This window comes from Bos indicus, chromosome 3 (genome assembly GCF_029378745.1).
Source record: "Bos indicus isolate NIAB-ARS_2022 breed Sahiwal x Tharparkar chromosome 3, NIAB-ARS_B.indTharparkar_mat_pri_1.0, whole genome shotgun sequence".
NCBI lineage: Eukaryota > Metazoa > Chordata > Mammalia > Artiodactyla > Bovidae > Bos > Bos indicus.
Window position 1 is genome coordinate 80,815,157 of NC_091762.1, and position 24,027 is coordinate 80,839,183.

At 47.1% G+C, this 24,027-nt stretch overlaps 1 protein-coding gene across 2 annotated transcripts in view; it reads left to right on the forward strand.

The window, feature by feature from the left end:
- Positions 1-24,027, forward strand: part of JAK1 (Janus kinase 1) — a 139,515-nt gene that overhangs the window by 114,045 nt on the left and 1,443 nt on the right. For both annotated transcript variants that reach the window (XM_070786403.1, XM_070786404.1), the window contains exons 12-24: positions 8,474-8,580; positions 11,621-11,764; positions 12,522-12,609; positions 13,076-13,203; positions 13,840-13,975; positions 15,707-15,858; positions 18,157-18,307; positions 18,424-18,518; positions 19,584-19,776; positions 20,726-20,850; positions 21,206-21,378; positions 22,933-23,050; positions 23,308-23,418. In XM_070786403.1, the coding sequence (XP_070642504.1) occupies positions 8,474-8,580; positions 11,621-11,764; positions 12,522-12,609; positions 13,076-13,203; positions 13,840-13,975; positions 15,707-15,858; positions 18,157-18,307; positions 18,424-18,518; positions 19,584-19,776; positions 20,726-20,850; positions 21,206-21,378; positions 22,933-23,050; positions 23,308-23,418 (1,721 nt within the window). The remainder of the gene's footprint in view (positions 1-8,473; positions 8,581-11,620; positions 11,765-12,521; positions 12,610-13,075; positions 13,204-13,839; positions 13,976-15,706; positions 15,859-18,156; positions 18,308-18,423; positions 18,519-19,583; positions 19,777-20,725; positions 20,851-21,205; positions 21,379-22,932; positions 23,051-23,307; positions 23,419-24,027) is intronic.

Consider the following 24,027-nt stretch of genomic DNA (forward strand, 5'->3'; position numbering starts at 1 on the left):
CGATCAGTGCAAAGAAATAGAGGAAAACAATAGAATGGAAAAGACTAGAGATCTGTTCAAGAAAATTAGAGATACCAAGGGAACATTTCATGCAAAGATGGGCTCGATAAAGGACAGAAATGGTATGGACCTAACAGAAGCAAAAGATATTAAGAAGAGGTGGCAAGAATATGCAGAAGAACTGTACAAAAAAGATCTTCACGACCGAGTTAATCATGATGGTGTGATCACTCACCTAGAGCCAGACATCCTGGAATGTGAAGTCAAGTGGGCCTTAGGAAGCATCACTACGAACAAAGCTAGTGGAGGTGATAGAATCCCAGTTGAGCTATTTCAAATCCTGAAAGATGATGCTGTGAAAGTGCTGCACTCAATTTGCCAGCAAATTTGGAAAACTCAGCAGTGGCCACAGGACTGGAAAAGGTCAGTTTTCATTCCAATTCCAAAGAAAGGCAATGCCAAAGAATGTTCAAACTACCGCACAATTGTACTCATTTCACATGCTAGTAAAGTAATGCTCAAAATTCTCCAAGCCAGGCTTTAGCAATATGTGAACCATGAATTTTCAGGTGTTCAAGATAGATTTAGAAAAGATAGAGGAACCAGAGATCAAATTGCCAACATCTGCTGGATCATTGAAAAAGCAAGAGAGTTCCAAAAAAACATCTATTTCTGCTTTATTGACTATGTCAAAGCCTTTGACTGTATGGATCACAATAAACTGTGGAGAATTCTGAAAGAGATGAGAATACCAGACCACCTGACCTGCCTCTTGAGAAACCTGTATGCAGGTCAGGAAGCAACAGTTAGAACTGGACATGGAACAACAGACTGGTTCCAAATAGGAAAAGGAGTCCGTCAAGGCTGTATATTGTCACCCTGCTTATTTAACTTCTATGCAGAGTACATCATGAGAAACGCTGGGCTGGAAGAAACACAAGCTGGAATCAAGATTGCCGGGAGAAATATCAATAACTTCAGATATGCAGATAATACCACCCTTATGGCAGAAAGTGAAGAAGAACTAAAGAGCCTCTTGATGAAAGTGAAAGAGGAGAGTGAAAAAGTTGACTTAAAGCTCAACATTCAGAAAACTAAAATCATGGCATCCGGTCTCATCACTTCATGGCAAATAGATGGGGAAACAGTGGCTGACTTTATTTTTTGGGGCTCCAGAATCCCTGCAGATGGTGATTGCAGCCATGGAGTTAAAAGATGCTTACTCCTTGGAAGGAAAGTTATGATCAACCTAGATAGCATATTCAAAAGCAGAGATATTACTTTGTCAACAGAGGTCCGTCTAGTCAAGGCTATAGTTTTTCCAGTGGTCATGTATGGATGTGAGAGTTGGACTATAAAGAAAGCTAAGTGCTGAAGAATTGAAGCTTTTGAACTGTGGTGTTGGAGAAGACTCTTGAGAGTCCCTTGGACTGCAAGGAGATCCAACCAGTCCATTCTGAAGGAGATCAGTCCTGGGTGGTCATTGGAAGAACTGATGTTGAAGCTGAAACTGCAATACTTTGGCCACCTGATGCGAAGAGCTGACTCATTTGAAAAGACCATGATGCTGGGAAAGATTGAGGGCAGGAGGAGAAGGGGACGACAGAGGATGAGATGGCTGGATGGCATCACCGACTCAACGGACACAAGTTAGGTAGGCTTCGGGAGTTGGTGATGGACAGGGAGGCCTGGCGTGCTGCGGTTCATGGGGTTGCAGAGTCAGACACAAATGAGCAACTGAACTGAACTAAATATGTTCAGTGCACTTAGAAAGAAGGAAGGAGGAGGCGACTAGTGCAGACTCAGGATCATTGGAGGCTTTGTTTGCCACACCATGGAACTGGACTTTATTGTGCAGGCAGTGAGGAGTCATGGGTGGATCACGGAGTGAAATGGATAGAAGAGGTGAAGAACTTGGCCACTTTTATTATTAATTTTTGTTGTGGTAAACTTGCTTTACAATGCTGTGTTAGCTTCTGCATAGCAAAATGGACCAGTCACACATATACATATATCCCCTTGCTCTTTTTTTTGAAATTGAATTATTGTTGATTTACAGTGTTACATTTCTGATGTACAGCAAAGTGATTCACATATCTGTATATTTTTTCAGATTCTTTTCCATTATAGTTTATTACAAGCTGCTTAATATAGTGCCATGTGTATACAGTAGGACTTTGTTTACCTATTTTTATATATAGTAGTTTGTATCTGCTAATTTCAAATTCCTAACTTATCCTGACATGCACTCCATTTCCTTTTTGGTAAGGATAAGTTTGTTTTCTGTGTTTGTGAGTCTGTTTCTGTTTTAGAAATAAGTTCATTCCATATGTAAGTGATCATATGGTTTTGTCTTTCTCTGTCTGACTTACTTCACTTAGTCTGATAATCTCCGGGTCCATCCATGTTGCTGCAAATGGCATCATTTCATACTTTTTATGATTGAATAATGTTCCATTGTGTGTGTGTGTCAGACATGCATTGTGTGTGTGTGTGTATATATTTCTGTGTGTCTCTCTATACTGCACATCTTCTTTATCCATTCATCTGTCAGTGGACGTTTAGGTTGTTTCCATGTTTTACTGAGATATGTTCCCTCTCTATCCATTTTGAATGGATGTTTAATTTTATCAAATGCTTTTTCTGCATCTATTGAGATGATCATGTGGTTTGTCTTTTCTTTTGTTGATGTGGTGTATCACATAGATTGATTTGTGTTTGTTGAACCATTTTTGTGACCCTGAGATGAATCTATCTCAGTCATGGTGTGTGATCCTCTTTATGTGTTGCTGAATTACATTTGCTAGTATTTTATTGAGGAGTTTTGCGTCTGTATTCATTAGAGATATGGGCCTATAATTTCCTTTCTTGCTGTTGTCTTTGTCTGGTTTTAGTATCAGGAAGATGGTGGCTTCATAAAACGAATTTGGGAGTGTTCCTTCCTCTTGAGTCTTTTGAAAGAGTTTGAGAAGGATCGATGTAAGTTTTTCTTTGTATGTTTGGTAGCATTCCCCAGTGATTGCTCTTTTTTAAGCACCATCGACAGTGTCATTGATGTCCTGCTGGTAGATTCATCACCTCTTAGAATGTGAGAACTGTAAGGTCACGTACGGTCACTTGATCAGTGTCCCATCTGATAGGAGAGAAAACAGATCTGGAGATGTGAAGTGGGTCTCATTAAAGGCCAGGGTCAAAGGGGTTTTGAGTGCCTGGTCTATCTCCAGTGCCAGATCCCTTGAGTACCAATTATTTTGATGTTTCTCTGCCACACAGTACTGGCCTGCATACGTCAGATTCCTTTCTTAGGAGGAGTCAGGCCTTAAGGAAAGGGCAGCACATTGTTCCTGAGGACCCAGCAAGTGTAGTCAAAGACACTCTCAGTTCGGTTCAGTTGCTCAGTCGTGTACAAATCTTTGTGACCCCGTGGACTGCAGTACTCCAGGCTTCCCTGTTCATCACCAACTCCCAGAGCCTACTCAAACTCAGGTCCATCACATCAGTGATGCCATCCAACCATCTCGTCCTCTATCGTCCTCTTCTCCTCCCGCCTTTAATCTTTCCCAGCAACAGGGTCTTTTCCAGTGAGACAGTTCTTCACATCAGGTGGCCAAAGTATTGGAGTTTCAGCTTTAGCATCAGTCCTTCCAATGAATATTCAGAACTGATTTCCTTTAGGATGGACTGGTTGGATCTCCTTGCAGTCCAAGGGACTCTCAAGAGTCTTCTCCAACACCACAGTTCAGAAGCATCAATACTTCAGCGCTCAGCTTTCTTTATAGTCCAACTCTCCCATCCATATATGACCACTGGAAAAACCATAGCTTTGACTAGAAGGACCTTTGTTGGTCAAATGTCTCTGCTTTTAAATATGCTGTCTAGGTTGGTCATAGCTTTTCTTCCAAGGAGTAAGCATCTTTTAATTGCATGGCTGTAGTCATCATCTGCAGTGATTTTGGAGCCCCCCCAAAATAAAATCAGCCACTGTTTCCCCATCTATTTGCCATGAAGTGATGGGACCGGATGCCATGATTTTAGTTTTCTGAGTGTTGAGTTTTAAGCCAACTTTTTCACTCTCCTCTTTTACTTTCATCAAGAGGCTCTTTAGTTCTTCTTCACTTTCTGCCATGAGGATGGTATCATTTGTGTATCTGTAGTTATTGATATTTCTCCTAGCAATCTTGATTCCGGCTTGTGCTTCTTCCAGCCCAGCGTTTCTCATGATGTACTCTGCATATAAGTTAAATAAGCAGAGTGGCAATATACAGCCTTGACGTACTCCTTACCTGATTTGGAACCAGTTTGTTGTTCCATGTCCAGTTCTGTTACTTCTTGACCTGCATACAGATTTTCTCAAGAGGCAGGTAAGGTGATCTGGTATTCCCATCTTTTTCAGAATTTTCCACAGTTTATTGTGATCCACACATTCAAAGGCTTTGGCATAGTCAGTAAAGCAGAAGTAGATGTTTTTCTGGAACTCTCTTGCTTTTTCCATGATCCAGCAGATGTTGACAATTTGATCTCTGGTTCCTCTGCCTTTTCTAAACCCAGCTTGAACATCTGGAAGTTCACAGTTCACATACTGTTGAAGCCTGGCTTGGAGAATTTTGAGCATTACTTTACTAGCGTGTGAGATGAGTGCAATTGTGCGGTAGTTTGAGCATTCTTTGGCATTGCCTTTCTTTGGGATTGGAATGAAAACCGACCTTTTCCAGTCCTGTGGCCACTGCTGAGTTTTCCAGATTTGCTTGCATATTGACTCTAGCACTTTAACAACATCATCTTTTAGGATTTTAAATATCTTAACTGGAATTCCATCACCTTCACTAGCTTTGTTGGCAGTGATGCTTCCTAAGGCCCACTTGACTTCGCATTTCAGGATGTCTGGCTCTAGGTCACTGATCACACCATCACGGTTATCTGGGTCATGAAGATCTTTTTTGTATAGTTCTTCTGTGTATTCCTGCCATCTCTTCTTAATATCTTCTGCTTCTGCTTATTCCATACTATTTCTGTCCTTTATTGTGCTCATCTTTGCATGAAATGTTCCTTTGGTATTTCTGATTTTCTTGAAGAGATCTCTAGTCTGTCTGTTAACAGAGTGTGTCTGTGAGTCTTTCCGTGCGTGGTGGGCAGAGGAAGCAACACCAGCACAAAAAGGGGCCTGGGTGCTTGATGTTTGAATCGCTTTTTGGTCTCCTAGCAAGGCACTGTCATTGAACTCGGTGAAAGAGGAAGGACTTGTGTGCTTGTTGATCAGATAGGGTTTCCTGCCAGCCTGGGGGTGTAACTTGCAGCCTTTGTTTTTGTGCTTCAAGATACTCTGCAAAGGTAAAAACACATCTGCCACTTGACTGTGAGACCTCAGGGTGGACTCTAACCTTAGAGCCCAGGAACCCTATTCACTCGCATAATCTCTCCTTCCAGATATGAGAGGCCCTTTTCGCTTTAGTGGGTTCAGGGATTAGTGGGTTCAGGCTGAGGCTGAGGAAATGGAGCACTGCAGGCCCGGGAGGCAAGGTGGCGGCAGGCTGGAGACGGGCATGTGGTTTCTCTGCTGGAATTTGCTGGGAGGCCTCTGGTGCGGCTGCCACCTTGCTGGGGACTGGCGGCTGCGGCGGGAGAAGCACAGGAACAGGGCTGAACCCTCCTCACGGCTTCTGCTGAGGCTTCTGGAGCACTGAGCTGAATGTGATGCTCAGTGTTTGTCTCTCCACTTGATTATAAACTCTTAAGACAGGATCTGGGTCTCACCACGATGATTCATGGGAGAGGCAGCCCCCAGCACAGAATGGGCGCTCCCTCATGTCGAGTGAATAGTTACAGCAGGAGCCACCACATTGGTGTGTACCTACTAGTCCCAAGCAGTTTATCTGCATTTTTAAGTTAGTTCTTTGTAGCTATTATAAATATGAGGAAATTGAGAGTCAGAAATATTCACTAACTTGTTCAGAATCACACAACTGTTTGTATCCCTAGTGGTTACACTGAGAGTAGCAGTTAAAAAAAAAAAGTAGCAGTAAATAATAATGGTGATGATAATGGCTGCTGTCATCTATTATCACATGAGTAATTCTTAAGTTTGCCAGCCACCCATTGAGGTTCTTTCATGGTTTAAGTTGTTTAATCTTCATAATGATCCATAGTATGTTGCTATCCATTATACTTACTCAAGATTGCTTCGATAGTTAGAGGAGGCATGGGAATTTGAACTCATGTTTTCCGACTCCAACCACAGTGCTCTTTCCCCTGTATCACACCCTCTGCAGAGTTACAAGTGCAGTTACCAGCCCGAGACTTGGGGGTGAGGGTCAGTTCTCCTGACCTTTGGGGGTGGGTGCTGTGGGGGGTAGAGCGAGACTATGCGTATGTGGGTGGCTTTTCCACGTATGCCCTCAGAAGCCTCGTCTTCCCTCTGCCACCTGCAAATTAGAGAAGTGGCGCAATTGTGAAAACTGAGGAGAGTGTCATTTTGAGTTTCTCAGCGCCTCAGCCCTCCTGAGCACTGGCTTCCGATGGCCAGAGCCCAGCCTGGGTTTCACACTTCAATGCACCCAAGAAACTTCATGGAATAAATAAAATCAGGCGGCCCCTCAGAATGAGTGTGATAGTCAAGAAAGTCTACTTCTCTTGTGCCTTGCCCAGTGCTGCTGTCCCTCTCCAAGTCTGAGGGTGACCGTGTTAAGAGATGGGGAACTACTGACCAGTCACCACTGATTCTCTCATGTTCTCATCCGTGCAGTCAAATCTTGGAGCTTGATTTCTACACGGTTCAGCTCTGACACTGAGGACTTAGCAGATCATTGCCAAAGCTCCAGGAATCAGGTGGTGCAACACAGATGAAGGTGCTGACCGATGTGACACCGTTCATAGTCACAGGGGCTGCCAGTTACGGGGCAGTCACCTCCCACCAGGCATTGACCCTCCACGAGCATCATCTCATTTATCCCTCACAGCACCCCAGTGAGGAGCATAACTGTGTCCCCCATTTTTGTAGTGGGGAAACAGGTTCATGGACGTTTACCAGCTTTCCCCACTCTTGATCCCAGTTCCATGTTCTCTGAAGTGGCCCACAAATGGCCCCTGTTCCCACTCTCTTCTCTGATTTCCTCAGTGGCCCTACTGCCTACACCCTTCCCTTGGGCACCACTCAGGTGGCCCTTTCTTCATGTCTTTTCTCCAGAGTTGCCTGCTTGAAGCTGATTTTTCCCAGGTAACTGGGGTTAGAGTCAGGATAACAGAATGGAGGAGAGTCTGAAAACGGGGTACTCAAGGTATGATAACAGGGGAGCCTGTATCTGAACAAGCTTTTGGCTCCCAGATTTGTACCCCCTTCCACTAGGGCCAGGCATGCTGTGGAGGCAAGAGACTGGAGCCAGCCCTGAATGCAGCATGAATCCAGAGCCTGACCTTGGGCAAATGATTTAATAGCTCTGAATCTGTTTTCTGATCTATAAGGGGATAAGAATACTATATATCTCATAGGATTGTCATAAGGGAAGGAGCTAATGTGTATAAAACTCCGTAGGACAGTGACTGGCACAGAGAAGGTAGTCAGAAAGTGTGAGCTGAAAAAAACAAAAGAAAATAACAAATCCTGCCTGGCAGGATAGAGGATTTGAGTCACTTGGCCCATTGCTTAAGGACAGTGGATGAATACTCTGGTGACTGGTCCGATCTGGAAGGTGCTTTCTTCCCTCACGATAACCTTGGAACTCAGAGTGGCTCCATGGTGGGACAGCGACTTGCATGCCACCTGTGCTCACCCTGACTTAGCAGATTTTATAAGGGGTCTAGTTTGTTATTTGAATCAGTAGAATCTGGGGGATGGTCTGCTTGAAATCTGAACATTGAGCCAGCAGTTCATTAAATGCCTCCTTGTTGTCGGCACTGCTAGGAACTAGAAAGCCTCTGGCACAGCCTTCTTTTTTGGGTCACCCACCCTGTTCTTCACGGAACCTGGGGTTTTAACCCTCCCATTTTGGTTCCTGTCACTTCTGGTGTGCTTCCTTTGTCCTCAGTTCTCATCCTTCAGCCCACACTCTGTTCTTCATTCATATGTTTAACAAGTATTTATTGAGTGCCTACTGTGTACCAGGCTGTGAAGGCAGAGCAGGAAATAATACAGACACAGGCCCTACCTTATAGAGTTTCTGTTCTCAGCTTCTAACATTTCATTTCCTCCCCTGACTTCTCTTACCAGTACAGATCCTGCTGTGTCAACCCCGGAGTGCCTGCCCTTTAAGAGTAGTGGCACAGATTTTGATTGATTATTTGATTCATATTGGCTCTGTTATTAGCCTTGCTGATGAGCTCCTGGAGGGCAGGAATCAAGTACTTAGTAAATATTTGTTGAGTGACGGAGCCAACAAGTGCCCATGTATGTGTTGAGCAAGCCCATGGCCGAGGAGATGTTGGCAACTGGGACGTTAAACCTTCATTGCTCCACTCAGACTTCTCTTTCTTTCTTCCATAGAAATCTCCAATCTGCTGGTGGCCACCAAGAAAGCCCAGGAGTGGCAGCCTGTCTACACCATGAGCCAGCTGAGTTTCGATCGAATCCTCAAGAAAGATATTACGCAAGTGAGTCATTGCTGCCATTCCTGGGAACAGACCTGGCCCTGCCTCCTCACAGTGGAGAAGCCTGGGGAACCTGGGGAGAACAAAGTCATGTTTGCAGAGATCCTGATGAACAAGGGGACTTCCCTTTCATAGGTGAAGCTGGTCAGCCAGCAGGTGCCCTGCTGTCCACCCAGCCTTGCTGATGCACCCTAGACTCTCTCCTTGAAGGACCTGGCTTAGTCAATTTTTGAATGGTTATCGAGGGCTACAGAGACCTTCCATTCCCGGTTCCTGTAGTTGTAGGGACCAGCCCTAGAAGTAGTTGGAGAATTTGGTGGGCATGTTGACAGATCTCCATAGGGGATTATAGGCTGATGACTCTCATGGCCCCAAAACATGCTTTGTGACAAGGCGCTTCTGAATTTCAGTCCTGGGCTTTCTGATGACATTTCCAGACAGAACAAAGCTGAGGGCGCACAGAGCACAGTGAGGGAGCAGGAGACACACAGTTCAGACCTGAAGGAGAGAGCTGTGCCCAGAAACTGACACCTCAGACCAGGGTTCTAGCCTCCGGAGGGCTGTGGCCCAGTGTCTGCAGGCTTGGGCAGGCCCAGTTTTCCTCGTAGCTGCCCTTGGGCCTTGTAGGGTATGAGGTCCAGGGAACCCCCACTTTCTGTTATGTACCCCCCACCTAAGCCCCCTGACACAAGGGGGAGACTAAGCCAGTGTGCCAGCAGCCTGGGAGGGAAGGAAATCTGTGCAGGCCGCTTACTGCCCCAGAGAGGCTGCCCCATCTTGGAGGTGCTGGAGGGCGAGTCGTGGGCTCACTCGTTGAGGACCAGGCAAAGGGTAGCAGGCCTGAGGCTGGGTTGTTCATCTGCTTTTTGAAATCAGTTCCTGAAATGATTGAGGAGGTCTTGAGGGAGTGGAAGTCCACAGGGGCAAATGCCCTGCTTCACTATGTAAATGCTTTCCTGAGGGCAGATCTCACTGTTCTGTCCCTCAGGGTATCAGAGCTGTGTCCAGAGATGGGCAGCACCCCAGCCTCTTTTCTTCCTGGAACTTGACGTGTACCCAGGGTCTTCCTTCTCTTCTTCCCCTTGAGCCTCTGGGCCTCTGTGCCATCCTCTGTGCCTCCAGTGTTCATTTAGCCAAGAGTGACTGAGCACTTCCCTGTGCCAGGCATGACCGCCACCCTCAGCAGGCACACAGTCCGGTGGGGGAGGCAGATTCTTATCTATCCTGAGTAGATAATTAAACTATCAGGAGACAAGTCCCGAGTAGAGAGGAATGGCAGGGTGTGGGTCTGTCAAATGACCATGCTGCCTGGTCTTGGGACAGCAGTGGTGTCCTGGGGGAAGTGGCATCAAAGCAGAGCCCCAGAGGATGGACAAGCACTCAGCAAAGACAGGGCGCAGCGTGGGGGGAGGCTGGAGTGGGACACACAGTTGCTGTGGAATCCTTACCACACAGTGCTGTGACTTGGCCCCCGGAATAAGCAACGCTTCTGGGGGAACAGTAATTATTCTGAAAGCATATGGCTTTTACAGGATGTTCTGGGAACACAACTTCCCATAAGCTTGATGAATCGCTTCATGACAGATGCAGCTTTAATGAATAGCCACAGGGCCTTGCCAGGATACAGTAGACAGGGCAGATGTACCACCATTCTGCTGTGACAGATGACAAACGGTGGCATTTGTGCAAATTAATATACCAAATTAACGATTGTGTACATTCTTAAGAGAGACAGAAATCAGCCTAGGGAGTCAGCCACAAAGCATCTTCTGCATTTAGAGGAGGTCCTAGAATAATACATATCAGTAGAATGATAGAACTCCCAGTTACACGTTTTGTGGGGTTAATATCATTAGCTTGACAATGCCTGAGTTTCGTGACTCACATTTGGATTCACTCCAAATAGTAAGAGTATTTAATTCAGAATTATTAAAACTTAATCTCTGTGTGTGTGTGTGTTAGTCACTCAGCCATGTCTGACTCTCTGCAACCCCATGGACTGCAGCCCGCCAGGCTCCTCTGTCCATGGAATTCTCCAGGCAAGAATACTGGAGTGGGTTGTCATTTCCTTCTGCAGGGGATCTTCCTGACCCAGGGATCGAACCTGGGTCTCCCACATTGCAGGTGGAGTCTAAGCTTAAGCCAAAAGGGCCTTAAAGACAGATCATTGTTTGTTGTATGTTCAGGGCCTTGAGCAGATGATCTCATTTAGTTCTCATGCTGCTGATTTGGTTTTATTACCTTTTCATATGTGGGGAAACTGAGGCCTGTCCCTCCTGAGTCTGCCTCTGCTATCAGTCAACTTCCTCTAGGGATTGCTAGGGCATGTGCATGTACAAATTGTACTGCTAGTTTGAAAGCATGCACACGTATACCTGTGCATCAGATAGATGGGTAGAGAATGAATAGGTGCGAGGGGGCGATTAGACAAAACACATCGGCCGACAGATTGACTTCTACTCACCGTGTGCCAGGAACTTTTCTACCTAATTCTTCATTTGATAATTAACACCAACCCTAGGAGACAGGTATACTGTTAACCTATTTACAGAAAACGGGTGCAGACTGAGTGTGATGAAAGCAAGTTCCCCAAAGGCCAATAAGCAGTAGGGCCAGGACTCACAAGCCTGTTCTCCTATTTCCCAGCCTGTGGGTGGAGGAACCTCCTGCGATGTCCTGCTCTGGAGGCCCAGGGTGGGGCCAGCATTGGTGGCTATTAAGGGCACCCTTGGAAGTTGTACGAAAGGTCACTGTTGATATTTTGGCCCCAGGCTGTTCCTGGAGGGAGATACAGCGGGTTGCTGTTCAGAGAATAAGAGGATTGTCTCCTGGGGCCCAGGAAGTGCCTCCGCTGTGTTGGGCCAAGTAGCTTTTTGTTTCCTCTGGAGGCCTGACAGGCCCAGGCCCCGAGAGATGTGAGCTGCTGGGGCCCCTTTGCTGTTGTCCCACCCGAGCAGTGTGTGTGTGTGCCCCCCAGAGGACTCAGACCGGCATCACTGCAGCCCCAGGGAGGGTCACGCTAACCTCCCGCTTCCCCCTTCAGGGCGAGCACCTTGGGAGAGGCACGCGGACACACATCTACTCTGGGACCCTCACGGATTACAAGGATGACGAAGGGACTTCTGAAGAGAAGAGAATAAAAGTCATCCTGAAGGTCTTAGACCCCAGCCACAGGGACATTTCTCTGGCAAGTGTCACCCTCATCGCCCTCCCCCATCTGTGCAGCCAGTAGAGCACAGTGGGCTGAGAGGAACCCTTGCCCATTCTGGCCTTGTTTTCCAGTCAAGATTCCTTTCTTCAAATAGAATCTTGGGTTAACGCGGCATAGGAAGCAAGCGAGGGAGTACAGATACGGTGGTTTGAGCAGTCCCCCCACCTTGGCCTGTCCCTCCCTGTCTGTCCCACTCTCTCCTGTGTCCTCCTAGAGGTTCACGTGGCGGCCGTGGAGCCTTGGACACTAGCTGAGTGGTCTCAAAAGCCCTGATGCAGCCCAGGCTATCACCCAGAGTCTGGAAAAGTAAAGCCCAGAGGAGTCAAATGACTGACCCACGATTCCCACATCCTGTTAGAGACAAAGCCGAGTCTCGACAGACATCTGCTGCCTTGGTTTTCCTTTTATTCTAATATAGTGTCAAACGTTGTTACTTTGCAACCTTTGAAGGAAGCAGCAGTGGACATGAATATCCAATGAGGAAGTTGCTGCCAGCCTAGCCCACCAGCCCAGCACTGTGTCCTATGGGGTTTCTACCTAAGTCCTATGTCCCAGCCAGGTGACACTCACAGTAGAGGCTTGGCAGTGCCTCCGGGCAGTTGAGGCCAGGCCTTTGGACGAGGACAGTGGTGAGCTTCCCTGGGATCCACTGCCTTCCCTCTCAGCTGAGCCACTTTAGGGTCCGGTCAGTGGAGGCCTGCCCTTGACATGTCTTTGTCCTGTTCTCCCACAGGCCTTCTTTGAGGCAGCCAGCATGATGAGGCAGGTCTCCCACAAACACATCGTGTACCTCTATGGGGTTTGCGTCCGAGATGTGGAGAGTAAGTGTTTCTCTTTGGAAGGGGAGGGTGGTCCTAGCCGGGGAGCATGGCTGCTGTGAAGATGACTGGGAGCTGACATCTACTTCATGTTGCTCAGGCTTCTTGCTTTTCTTTTTGTAATCAAGGAATGCAAAGCGCTGAGCAGGTCACTTGCTTAAGCTAGTAGTGGACATGGAAGTAAATCTCATTTGTTTTTCATTGATTTCTTGAATGTTTACTTCTGGCCAGCTCTGGGTCCCACACTGGAAGTGGAGAGTGGGTGGGCTGAGTTCATTGCTCAGAGAGTCAGAGTAGAAGGAGCGTCAGGCAGGGCTTGAACCCAAGCCTGTCCGACTCTGAAGTACTGTGCCACTTGGACTGTCAAGCTGAGTACCAGTCAGTAAACCAGGCTCTGGTGAGGGAATCGGGGAGGGTGCTGTCCCAGATGGACGTCAGGTTGCAGATGTGGCCGTTTTTGTGTTTGTAGATATCATGGTGGAAGAGTTTGTGGAGGGGGGACCCCTGGACCTCTTCATGCATCGGAAAAGTGACGTCCTCACCACACCCTGGAAGTTTAAAGTTGCCAAACAGCTGGCCAGCGCCCTGAGTTACTTGGTAAGTATGTTCTGATGTCTGTCGTCTCAGCCAAGAACCAGAATTCCTAGTAGGGGAGGCAGGAGGGAGGTACTAACCAAGCAGACTGGAGGGCCCGGGCTGTGTGCCTTTATACAGGTGTGCCTGGTGATTAGTGAAAACCACCATCTTGGGCTGTTCTGTGTGCTTACGTATGGATCCTGCTTAGAGGGAAATTTTATCCCTTCAGAAGACTGACTTGGGTACTGCATTGTATGGTGAGAGTAGAAATATTACAGTACTTGCTGAATGAGTGAATGAATCTGTTGGGATCAGCAGTAGCTCACATTTATTGAGTGCTTACCATGCTTCAGCTGTGCATGTGTTTTTAGGCTCTCACCACTTTAATTCTCACAAAAGCCTTATGAAGCCTGCCCACCCACCACCCCCCTCCCCCGACCCTAGTCATCCCTGTCTCCCTGATGAGGGAAGTAGAGCAGAGGGATGTTATAGAACGTGCCCAAGTTGCACAGATCATCCATGGGAGCTCTTGGCTGCCCGGGTCTGGCTGAGGCTGGGGGAATGTGGGTTACGACCCGAGGGCTGGAAACAGGAGGGGGCTCGGGAAGGAGGGAGCAGCACTGCCATTTCTGCTGAGTCAGCCTTTTCACTCCGCAGGAGGATAAAGACCTGGTCCACGGAAATGTGTGCACTAAAAACCTCCTTCTGGCCCGCGAGGGCATCGACAGTGAGTGCGGCCCCTTCATCAAGCTCAGTGACCCTGGCATCCCCATCACTGTGCTCTCCAGGCAAGGTGCGCTCCCCCTCCCTCCCATGTCCTCCCCACCCCCTGCAGGCAGGTCCAGGCCAGCTGGGGAGGGGCTGGGCTGGGGTTCTCTCTCCTTTTAGAAAGCATACTTCTGCAAAAGGTGTCTGTTGCTCCTGCCCAGCCCTTGGGGGTGGAGGAGATGCTGTGCGGGGGAGGGTTGGTCTCTGACCTCAAGGAGCTGTCTGTGCAGTAGAAGAAACCACTTGGCCAAGACATATCTGGTCCTGGTGATGAAGGGGCTTGTTTGAGGTGTAGGGGTAGCACCTTGCTCAGAGGGAGGCTGTGGGTCCTGGGTGGTCAGAGGGGTGTCAGGAGGAATGGGCCCTGGGTCCTCCCTGTGTTCCTTTTGAAATCCCCTGTAGCGAGTGAGCAGTTTGGGGAGGTGCCTTAGCATTGCTGAGGCATCTTGTCTTTGAATGAGTCACCCTGAGCCGACAACTCCAGAGGAGTGGGCAGACCCGTCAGCTGAAACGCTGCGTGGCACTGCATAGTTCGTGCTCTGTCTCTAGGCCCATGTGGGGTCCCAGAGCGCCCCTGGGCCTGGTACCCCCCACTTGCCATGGCCTGTGGTCTTCAGCAGTGAGAGTTTTGCTCAGTCATTCAGTCAAGGAATGGACTGAGTTTAGAAGGAAACCAGGATGAAGGACAGGCCTCACAAATAAGACCCAAATCATCCACTCTTTGGAAGGGGAGCAGGGAGCATCCTTTGGCACCTTTTGACACTTACTGCCTGGCCATCGTCCAGCAGTCCTGAGACGGACCCAGCCCTGAACCTGTCGGGGGTCCTATTATCAGCAAGGGTCTGAGACACAGACACCGGTGACTCTAGAACAAGTAGAGAAGCCTGGGGATGCTGCAAGAGGGGCCAGTAAAATTCAGAGGAGAGAGACGACATCCGGGGGGCCCAGAGAGTGAATCAGCAAGGAGGTGGGTTTCATCTGGGCCTTATAGGCCAGTGAGGTGAGCCGGCAGCAAGGCGACGGTAGGCACACGGTCCTAGGGCCAGCCTGCACTTGTCTGTCAGGAGGAAGGACGTGAGAAGGCGGAAAGGAGGGCCACCAGGCCTGAGCATCACTGCCCAGCTCGGGAGTGGCTTCTTGCCTGTTTCCATCAGGGGCTGAGAGGCTGCTCCAGGAGGCCACTGAGCTCATTCAGGGCCATTTCTGTGGACGTGGCAGGGGGTCCAAACAGCTTATTGGCCTTGGTCAGCAGCTGGGTGCAAGAGATGTGTGACTTCTTTTGTTCTTTCTCAAATGAAAGAAAACCCACGTTAGAGAAGTGTGACATTGGATGGTGCAGAGTGTGGGGGGAAGGGGAGGTTAGCCTGTGCCCACTCTGCATGTGTTGGCCTCTTCTCCCTGGCCTTCCCTTTCTTAACCCTTTGTCCATGTGACCTCCTCCACTCGGGGGTGACTTGCTGTTTTTGAAGCCAAAGCTTCAGAAGATGGGCTCCCACCCCCTCCTGGGGAGTCTTTGTTAAACAGACACATCTGCAGGCCCTGTCTCAGACAGGTGCATCAGAAGGGCCAGGGCTGAGGGGCTGGAAAACTGCCCCTTTAACAAGCTTTCCACAGGCCCAGTCCAGCCACGGCCTACGTTTGGAAAACAGTGCTTGAAGGCATTTCTTTGTTAACTTCCAGTTCTTGCTGCAGTGGTGGTGATACACTCCCCAGGTATTGCAGACACTGATCTGTGAACGCCTCTTGGCTTTTCCAGAGTGCATAGAACGAATCCCCTGGATTGCTCCCGAGTGTGTTGAAGACTCCAAGAATCTGAGTGTGGCTGCTGACAAGTGGAGCTTTGGAACCACACTCTGGGAAATCTGCTACAATGGCGAGATCCCCTTGAAAGACAAGACGCTGATTGAGGTGAGCGCCTGCTTTCCAGTTGGGAGCTGAGTGAGGGCCCCTTGAACACACAGGGGCGTCTCAGGAATTATCAGGAAACCCCACACTGTGAGAGGAGACGGTCACGGGTTTGACTCTCCTCCACAGGCTTACTGGCTGTGTAACCTCACACGTTAGTTTCCTTGGGCCTGGATTCATCATCTATGAAATGGAGATAAAGAGTACCTACTTTGCAGGGTTGTTACGACGATTAATCAAATAATGCACGTAGAGTGCCAGGTATACAATACGAGCTCAGGAGCTGATTCTAGCATCTCAGGATTAACACACAAGTATTTATGAGTCCTGCCTGTGTACCAGGCATTGTCCTAAGTTGAAGCTAGGGGTTCACAATGAAAGAGACACAGGCCTTACCTGCCCGTAGTGACCTTAGGGTCTAGAAGGAGAATTGGGCTAAACTAGCAGTAAGGATCTGAAACCATCACCCAAAGAGCCATGTGTGTTGGGTAGGGTAGTGTCATTACTCTTGTTTTACAGGTCAGGTAACCGAGATGCAGGTGGCTCATGGCCTGGGTTATTCAGCTAGGATGCACAACTTCAAGGCTAACTCTTGCTTGTTCACTTGCAGAGAGCTAGTAGAGCTTTCTAACTCTAAAGGGATACTGCAGTAGCAGTTATAGTGAAGGACCACTGATCCCCACTCACTGATTTGCTTTCTGGAATGCGCCTTGTGTGTTTAGCGGGGCAGGAGTCACTTGTAGCTGGGAGGGAATGATCCAAGTCCAGGGGAAGGTGGCATTTCAGACATCTACAGGAAGCAGTAAGTGGTTCCATTTGCCTGGAGTGTGGAGAGGAGTGACAGGTGAACAGGTGGGAAGGGTTGTGTGAGGTTAGGTTTCTAGAGGCCCTAAATGCCCGGTGAAGGGCTTGGAGGCCCGGTGAAGGGCTTGGAGGCCGCGCCGGCACGGCGCGCTTAGACGGTAGTTAGATGGACAGGCTGAGGAGAGGGCAGGGCACTGAGTCCCCTGCGGTGCTCAATGGTGAGAGCCTGAGCCAGGAAGTGGCAGTGGGGATTCAGTGTGGAGGGTGCGCTTGGAGGAGATACCAAAGAGGCTAAAGAACCTCTAACCAGTTAATCTTCTGACAGATGAACGTGGTGCAAGACTTGGGCAAGAGGAATTAAGCTAAAACCCATGGAGAAATCAGCACCTCTGTAGATCTGCTATTTGGAATTTTCAGGCAGGACTTTTGGGAGTAATTTTAACTTCCTTGGAAACAAAACGGCATACCATTTGCTGTCAGTATGTTTGAGCACCTTGTGTTTACCCGGGGCTGAGTAGAATATGGAGACAGGGTAAGCAAAGGTCTGCACTGGAGCCTGGAAGAGTGAGCAATACTCCAAGGCAGGGGCAGCCCTCAGCTCCCTCATTCTCTCGCTTTTCCTCCTCTCCTCTGGAGCCTAACTCCCCACCCCTACAGCAGGATCCACAGGGACCACAAGAGAAACCAGTACCCTTGAGATTCAGCTACAGACCAGAGTCTGGAGCGTAGTAAATTTACTGAATTTTTTTAATGATTTAAATAAATCAATCATTTGTTTCAGAATTTTAAAGTAACCACTTGATGAGAATTTGGGAAATAGAGAAAACTATTTTTAAAAAAGAAAATATTAATCACTATATTCCAGTCACCCTTGACTAATATTTAACACTTTGGCATATTGTCTTCCTGTCTGTTTTTATCAGTTTAAACAAAATTGGGACCATGCTGAATTGTTTGACTTAATGTAATATCCTATATGATTAAATTGATTTAAGAGTTCATTGTTTCATTAAATTCTAATTTACTTAATTTAACTAAAATTAGATACTTGGCCTTGAGGTTGTTTTCATATTTGTAATGTTCTGTTTAATTTTGCAGGGAATATCTTTAAATATAAGTCTTTGTTTATATCTGACTTATTTGTGAGTCATTCCGTAGTTGCAATTAATGAGTCAAAGAGTTTGAAGAATCTGAAGATTTCTACACATGTTGCCAAGTCATATTCCAGAAGGTTGCATGACTTTGCAGGAATACAGCTTATTTGGGACTGGGTAGGATATACTGCGTATTTTCCTTGAATTCAGACTATTTTTGTATCAGGAGATTTTCCACAGCTGTGAAAAAAGGCAACAGCAGTACTCACATTTATGAAGTCTACCCTTAAGCAGAGCTGTTGGGAATTAAATTAGGGATTGTTAGGTAACTCTTTCTGACCTGGGGTTAAAAGGTTTGTGGGTGGTTCCTTTGGTTTCTTCAACATGGTCCTCTTCTTTGCAGAAAGAGAGATTCTATGAAAGCCGGTGCAGGCCAGTGACCCCATCTTGTAAGGAGCTAGCTGACTTGATGACCCGCTGCATGAACTACGACCCCAACCAGAGACCCTTCTTCCGAGCCATCATGAGAGACATCAATAAGCTGGAGGAGCAGAGTAAGACTGCCTTAAGTTGTTTAACCAAGACCAGCCAGGGCCCGGGGGAGGGGGTGACAACTTGAAGCCTGGAGGGGCATTCACTCTTTTTTAACATGTTTTCTCTCTTCTGTTAGATCCAGACATTGTATCAGAAAAAAAGCCAACAACTGAAGTGGATCCCACACATTTTGAAAAGCGGTTCTTAAAGAGGATCCGTGACTTGGGAGAGGCAAGTTTCACTCCTGACCATTCACCTCTCTGGACATCTAGAGCCATTCTCCATTCTCTCTCGTTTCAGGTCAAAGTTTATAAGAGGAAGCATCTTCCAGTGTTTTCTCAGGGATTGTGTGTTTCTCCATCTGACAAAGAGTGGCAGCATGCACATGCCTGCCTGTTCATGCACACAGGACATTAGTCAGCACCCTCAGGAGCTGCCGCTGTCCCTTTTTTTTTAATAAGGGACAGAGAATATAAAGGGAGAGGCCTAGGGGATGGGTATAGATATGGTAGAAATAGAACAATCGCTGCCTCTGACTTTTTTTGGGAATATGTATCCTGTGAGGCTGCTTAAATGAACGGTGGATTTACCTCACAGAACACTGAAATAGAATGCTAGCTTTTCTTCAGGACCTTGAATGGCAGTTCCCTAACAGTAAATGTGACTAGAGAAGCTACTGGATTTGCATCTTCATACAGATTTCCTGTAGTTTATAAAGACTGTCCCATCTCGGGTGCCCTGTGCAAGGCCGGGTGCTGGCACTCTGCAGGCACAGTGGTCCCGCTTCCTCACAGCATCCCTGGGTTTACCACCAGTGTGTACACGAGCACCTCTGGAGCCACTCGGAAGACTGGGTAACCAGGCCCACCTCACCAGTAGGTGGCTTAGCTGGGCTCTAATCCCCATCTTCTGAAGACTCACGCCTTGCCTTTTGTAGCCACATTGTGATGCCTCCTGTAGCGTGGACCCAGGGCTGTCAAAGAATGCCATGGTTGCACCACCTGACACTTCATTTCCTTGTGAGTTACACGTTCACGGAAACTAGGATTGATGTGTCGGTTCACCAGTCACCAGAGCCTTTTCTTGTCTTAGCGCAATAACAGAAGAAGGGATGGCATGTTAGCTAAGGGGGGAAGGGCACAGGGAGTAGGAAGAGACCAGGTTAGAGCTTGTTACCTGCGGGTCAGGCAGTGTGTGCCCTCCCCGGCCTTCAGAGGAACAAGCCTCATCTTTGAGTGTATCCTGCTGACCCAGGCTGGGGCCTCTCTGATCAAGCATGTGCATCTTTCCCTCCAGGGCCACTTTGGGAAGGTCGAGCTCTGCAGGTATGACCCTGAGGGGGACAATACAGGGGAGCAAGTGGCTGTCAAATCCCTGAAGCCCGAGAGTGGAGGGAACCACATCGCTGATCTGAAGAAGGAGATTGAAATCTTAAGAAATCTTTATCATGAGAACATTGTGAAGTATAAAGGCATCTGCACAGAAGATGGTATGTTATGCAAAATGTGGTTTGTTTAAAGACTAAACGGCTGTCTGGGGTCACATAAAGGCTAGTGCCGAGCAGGCCATGCCCTCAGCCTCATCTGGGCTGCCTGAGTGCTAGCTGATAACCGCCAGAGCTCTAGGACTTGCAAGCCATACGCACTGTCAGATCCCTCAGCAGCTGCAGAGCTTCCGAGAAGACTACCCAGCCTCCCTCCTAGGCAGGGATGATTCCAGCATTGTTTCTTTAGGTGGCTACTACACGCACACTGGGGATTAGATTTCCCCTGTCCCAATACTCAGCACACTAGGCCAGTTGAAACTGACACCCACTCCTCTCCTTTATCTGCTTTTCTGACCCAACATTAGGCAGGGCATTTAGTTTTCTGGTTGTCTAAATCAAAGTGGCAAGTAGTGTTTACTAGTAAATGTATCTTTGTACAAGCCACTACAGCACTCATGTTACTGTACTTGAAAATTTGTAGTGAAAATGATGTGGCTCATGATTTTTTAAAATCATTTGCCGAGTGCTTTGCAGAACACAACGTTGTCTGAGTGAATGGTGACAACCCTGGGGTAGGTACCCTGGTCACTCCTGAGGATCCCAAGTTTCTGGAACCTCTGGGATTAAGCAGAGGTTAACCTGTGGTTGCCTGTGGTTTCAGGGTCGATGCTGAAGTCAGTTCAGGTCCTCTGTCTCCAGATCCTGTGCCCTGTACTCTTCCTTCATTTGACTGCCTTGTACTGATGGGTTAGATTGAGGGCAGGAGGAGAGGGCGACAGAGGGTGAGATGGTTGGATGGCAGCACTGATTCAGTGGACATGAACTTGGACAAACTCTGGGAGATAGTGAGGGGCAGGGAAGCCTGACACGCTGCAGTCCATGGGGTTGTGAAGAGTTGGACACGAGTTGGTGACTGAACAACAACTGATGGGTTTTTTCCCCCCTAAAACAGGTGGAAATGGTATTAAGCTCATCATGGAGTTTCTGCCTTCAGGGAGCCTTAAGGAATATCTTCCAAAGAATAAGAACAAAATTAACCTCAAACAGCAATTAAAATACGCCGTTCAGATTTGTAAGGTAAAAAGAGAAAAAAGAAAAAACATGGTAAAAATTTAAAAATCAGGCAGTCTGTCCTGAGTAATTGGTTTGTAATTAGGCTATAAGTGGGAAACTTTCTGATAATTATACTGAGTTTGTTTTGTTCTGCTTGATGTGGACTGAAATTAGCCTCTACTAAGAAAGTGATGGTTTCTTTAAATCTGTATTTCTTTGAATCAGGTTGGTCTTACTATTTTTGCGTAAAAGTGAAAACAAACAAAGTGCTACCTGAATGAAATGACACTTGTATCTCTGTGTGTGTTACAAAGCGGCAGAGACAAAATCCCGCCTGATTTGCTCTCACAGCGCACTCTGCCTTGCTTCTCTCCCACAGGGGATGGACTATCTGGGTTCTCGGCAGTACGTTCACCGGGACTTAGCAGCAAGAAACGTCCTCGTGGAGAGTGAGCACCAGGTGAAAATCGGGGACTTCGGTCTCACCAAAGCCATCGAAACCGATAAGGAGTACTACACAGTCAAGGACGACCGGGACAGCCCTGTGTTTTGGTAACTGAATCAAACATTTCCTCAGTGCTTCAAAGGGCTTCCACTGTTCTGATAGGTCCTTTTTAGATATGTTAAATTCTTTTATTAGTCCAGATTAGAAAAGACTTAGATCATTTGGAATTGACTAATTTTTGCCTTCAAGAAACAGCTCTTAAGCTGTTTCACTGAAAGCCAGTGTCTGAGTTTCAAAGACAACATCTTCCAACGAAGAAACCTAACAGCAGTCAGTATCTCTGTCTTCCCTTAAGAAGGCATTCCTCTGACAGTTCTTAAAACTGTTAGCAGCCAGAGTAGTCACAGCCATGCAGAGGAAGCCTGGAGGGCAAGTATGAGTTGACGAGGAGGCTTTGGCAGATTCAGGGAGAACTCAGAGCAGAGGAAAATCCATGGGAGGTCCTGGTTGGAAGGCCGCACCCTGACTTGGACCCCTCTCAGTCTGGAACACTGTCCACGGGGGAAGCTGCTAAGCCTGCACTCTGCCCTGTCCTGTAGAACTGACCAGCACTGCGGGTGCATCCTACATGGGCGAGCTGGGTCTCTCCCACCCAAGGACGCCAAACCTCCATTTATTCATTGCATATTCAGTGGATACATGAATTCATTTATTCAAAGGACTACCTAGGAGCCCTGCTTGGTGCCAGGTACTAGAGATTCGAGGGTAAATAAGATGAGCGAGTTTAGACTTTAATGGGTGAGGCAGCTAGTTTCATGGTGCCATAATCATAGAAGTGTTCGGGCTTGGTTTTTCTGGAAGTTCTGTTAGGCTAAGTCCTTAAAAGATTCCTGGAGGGTTGTAAAGATGGGTAGAAGGAGGCATGTGTGTGTTGGCAAGAGTGAGATAGAGCAGTGGCTGTCCCAGGAACTGGAATCAGCTCGACGTGCCTGGATGATAAAAGGTCTCTGCAGTTGCTAAGGCAATGCCCTAGACACTTGAGTTTTGGAGCTGGGGTTTTGGGGTGCTGTTAGAAGGGTTAAGGATGGGGCTTCTGTTTAAAAAGATCACTATGGAAAAAATAAATAAATAAAAAGATCATTATGGGAAGGAGAGGAGCAAGATTGAAGCCGGGAGTCTGATTTGGCAAGGGGCATTGACGGCATGAACTAGGGCTGTGATTTGGACAGTGATGGTGGGGTTTAGGAGCAGTGAGTAGGTTTGAGAAGTATTTCTGAGACCGGATATGGGAATATCTCAATTTCTGGCTCAGGCAATGGGTAACATTCACCAAAGCAGCAGATACTGTAAGAGGACTGGGCAGTTAGGTCACTACTCACTCACTGTGACCTTGCAGGCAGATAAAATCTGGGCCTGTGGTCATCGCCTCCTCCCACACCCCTCCCCAGGGAGAGCCTGTGCTGTGTGAACTGAGGGCCCACAGGGATACTGTTCACGCCGGGTGTGCACCGGGGCAGCAGATGTGTGACTAACATATAGCATACACTTACGTGTCTTCGAATGTTATATTCTAAGAAGTCAGCTCTCTAGGCTGAGTTACTCTCATGTTTTTTGGTATGTCCTTCCCAGGAAATGAAGTTTCATGTTCTGCTCTCTTTCAGGTATGCTCCAGAATGTTTAATTCAGTGTAAGTTCTATATCGCCTCTGATGTCTGGTCTTTCGGAGTGACTCTGCATGAGCTGCTTACTTACTGTGATTCAGATTCCAGTCCCATGGCCGTAAGTCAGACTTGTCCTTTGTTTGAATCTGGCCCCCAATGAAAATGTGTCCATCCCTCTGCTTTGTAAGTTTAGTTCATAAAGAATCAGTCAGTGTATTGTAATGGAAAGGAAAAGCATCCTGGACTTTGAGTTACTAAGGAGAAAAGCCTGTTTGTTTTCATTTCCAATTCTAGAAATCCTACTTTAACCTCTCTGGAGTTTATATAAATATGTGCAAAAAGTAAAATATTTCATTTGATTTTTATTTTTCATAGTTGTTCCTGAAAATGATAGGCCCAACTCATGGTCAGATGACGGTAACAAGACTCGTGAATACATTAAAAGAAGGAAAACGCTTGCCATGTCCACCGAACTGTCCAGATGAGGTATTTATGGGCCATTTCACAGTATAATAAAACTGTTTTCACTGCTTGCATTTTAAAATAGATTTCTGATGCTGAATTTCGGCCACCTGAGAAAACCATCTTTGGGGCAAATGACAACCACACACTGTTCAAGGAAGGAACTCCCTTCAACAGTAGGCTTACCTCAGTGAGCACCCGCGAGGAGCGTATTTTGACGTTACCTTATTGTGACAATCAGTTTTCTGTATTTCTAACTGAACTGCTTTAAGACTAATTCTTTAGACTATTTAAGTACATTGAATAGTATGTATGAGCCAAAGAATGAAGCAGCCAGTATGGAAATCTGTAGTCTAAACTGAGCTATAACGTCACCCTTAAATTGGCTTACAGTAATTTGTGGCCTGGATTTTTTGCAAGGTCAGTTAAGCCATGAACTTCTCAAATATTAAAATACTTATGAATAATATTAAGTATTAATATTTAATACCTACAGATGTGCCACATTTTCTATATTTTAAGTTATTCAAATACTCTTGTTTTATAGTAGGACTTAAGGAAACTCATTCACATTTTCAAAATTATGTTCTTGATGTTTCTATACTTAAAAAAAAAAAAGCTCCTAAACATTTT